General features: G+C 38.9%; 1 protein-coding gene across 1 annotated transcript in view; it reads left to right on the top strand.

Moving 5' to 3' along the window:
- Positions 1 to 1,045, top strand: part of Orc6 (origin recognition complex subunit 6) — an 8,134-nt gene extending 7,089 nt beyond the window's left edge. The window contains exon 6 of the mRNA XM_021220829.2: positions 591 to 1,045. Coding sequence (XP_021076488.1) covers positions 591 to 715 — 125 coding nt within the window. The 3' untranslated portion in view covers positions 716 to 1,045. The remainder of the gene's footprint in view (positions 1 to 590) is intronic.
- Positions 1,046 to 2,318: the final 1,273 nt, after the last annotated feature.

The raw sequence follows: 2,318 nt of genomic DNA on the forward strand, positions 1-2,318 counted from the left end.
GAGGCCAGCCTGGTCTACAAAGTGAGTTCCAGGACAGCCAGGGCTATACAGAGAAACCTAATAGAGTAAACCTGAAAGGAGATAGAAAACATCCAATTGAGTCACACTACTCACTCACTTTATTTAAGGATGTCTAGTGTGAGGTCCCTGTTTGGATAACCAGAAAAGTAGCTTTTGGGATTGGCTGCTTTCTTTTCTTTCCTCTAAAAATATATTTCCAAATTCTAGTTACCTCCAAAGGAACTCTAGCTACGAAGACAAACTGATACTAATGGCTAATTGTTTAACACTACCTACTGGCTGTGTGCATTTGAAAAGGTGACATAATTTCTACAAGCTTTACTTTCCTAATCTGTAAAATGTCACTAATGTTAACACCTACATCATAGTGTTGTGATGGGATTACTTGAGGTACAAACTTGTTTGATGTCTTAGAGTACTTAGAGTGTAGGAGAGAAAAGTGAGAACTGCCATATTACACTGCCCTCTAGGGTCTTATTCTCTTACCTTAATTGAAGTGAATACTTTCCAATTTTTACTTTTATGCCATTTATAAACTTGTTTAAAATTGCATTTGCTGACTCTCACAGAAATAGAAGTAATAGAAACCCCACATAAACTACCGAAAGATGAAGATCTGACACAGGATTATGAAGAATGGAAAAGGAAGATTTTAGAAAATGCTGCCAAAGCTCAGACAGCCACAGCGGAGTGATTTCCATTTCACTGCAGTCCTGTGCTTCTGTCTGGGAGATGAAGGGTGTGGATGTCTTCTCTAAGCCTGAATTCCAGGTGTGCTGAGGAGTGTCTCAAGACGGAGGATGCTATCACTGGGCACCTCACATGGACATTAGATCAACCATATTGCCTCTGTAGACTCAGATCTGTCCTCTCCTATGGGGTGAAATTGGGACTATTTTTGCGTCTATGTGTTACATTTAAGGAAATTTCCTGACTAAACCTAGAATGCAAATTTCAACCTGAAATACATCTCAGACATTTTATTTGTTTTTGTGTTTTTTAAAATTTTATTTCACTAAATCAATGTTATATAACCTAAGTTAATAAATATTTATTTTTTAAAGATTTTTTTTAATGTGTATGAGTATTTTGCCCACATGTATGTTTGTGCACCACATGTATATCTGGTGCAGTGGAAACCAGAAGAGGATGCCAGATCCCTAAACCTAGAGTAGCAGACAGTGAGAGCTGCTATGTGAGTGCTGGTACTTAAACCCCAGTCCTCTAGAAGAGCAGCTGAACCATCTCTCAAACCCAATAAATATTATTTTTATATGCATTTGAGTAGCGACTGTCAGCTTTGAGTAATCTTTCTTAGGCCAAAATCTATACCTACTCAAATTAAGAAAAAGCCCGTGTTCCTGTGTGGTGCGCCCTAATTCCCATGTTCCTGTGTGGTGCGCCCTAATTCCCATGTTCCTGTGTGGTGCGCCCTAATTCCTAGAACACAGGCTCAGACTTCCTGGGTTTAAGTCCCAGTCTACTTTGCCACTTGAACAAATAAAATTGACTTCTGTTTGTTCCATCTAGAAAATGGGAATTAAAAGGTACTCCTTTGGCTATAGATGTGGCTCAGTTGCTAGGGTTACTGCCAAACATGAAGTCCTGGATTTTGATTGCCATCACTCCATAAAACCAAGCACAGTGCATTCCTGTTATCCTATCGCTCAGGAAGAGAAGGCAGGAGAATTAGAAGTTCAGAACCACCCTTACAGCATAATGAGTGGGATACATGAAACCCTGTCTCCAAAACAAAAACAACCTATCTCACTGCTGCCTAGAATCGCTGGGAGCAGTATCAGACCCAACGCATGAGAACACTATAGTACAAATATCTGCTGTGAAGAAATAATTAAGACAGGCCTAACATAATGGATTACACATTAGTACATATTACAAAACCACCAAAGTTTATTTCTTTGCTATGTATACACAGAAAAATGTAACCTCAGTAAACCCTTTATGGAAGGGGCTTCATAGATTTTCATACAGTATATTGACTGATTTTTCTCTTCCATCTTCTAGATCCCCACCTTCCCACTCATCCAGCTCCATACCTTCTTTCTATAGGAAACAGGAAAATAAAAGTACAAGCAAAAGCACCAGAAACATGCACATACACAAAGCCCATAAAAACAAAATCAGAAACCCTAATTTACAAACAAAATTCCAGTAAGATAAAACCAACAAAGTGATATGAGACAAAAAAAAAAAAAATGTACAAAAATAGCTGGGTATGGTGGTGCACGCCTTTAATCCCAGCACTTGGGAGGCAGAGGCAGGTGGATTTCTGAGTT

Source organism: Mus pahari, chromosome 20, assembly GCF_900095145.1.
Source record: "Mus pahari chromosome 20, PAHARI_EIJ_v1.1, whole genome shotgun sequence".
Taxonomy (NCBI): domain Eukaryota; kingdom Metazoa; phylum Chordata; class Mammalia; order Rodentia; family Muridae; genus Mus; species Mus pahari.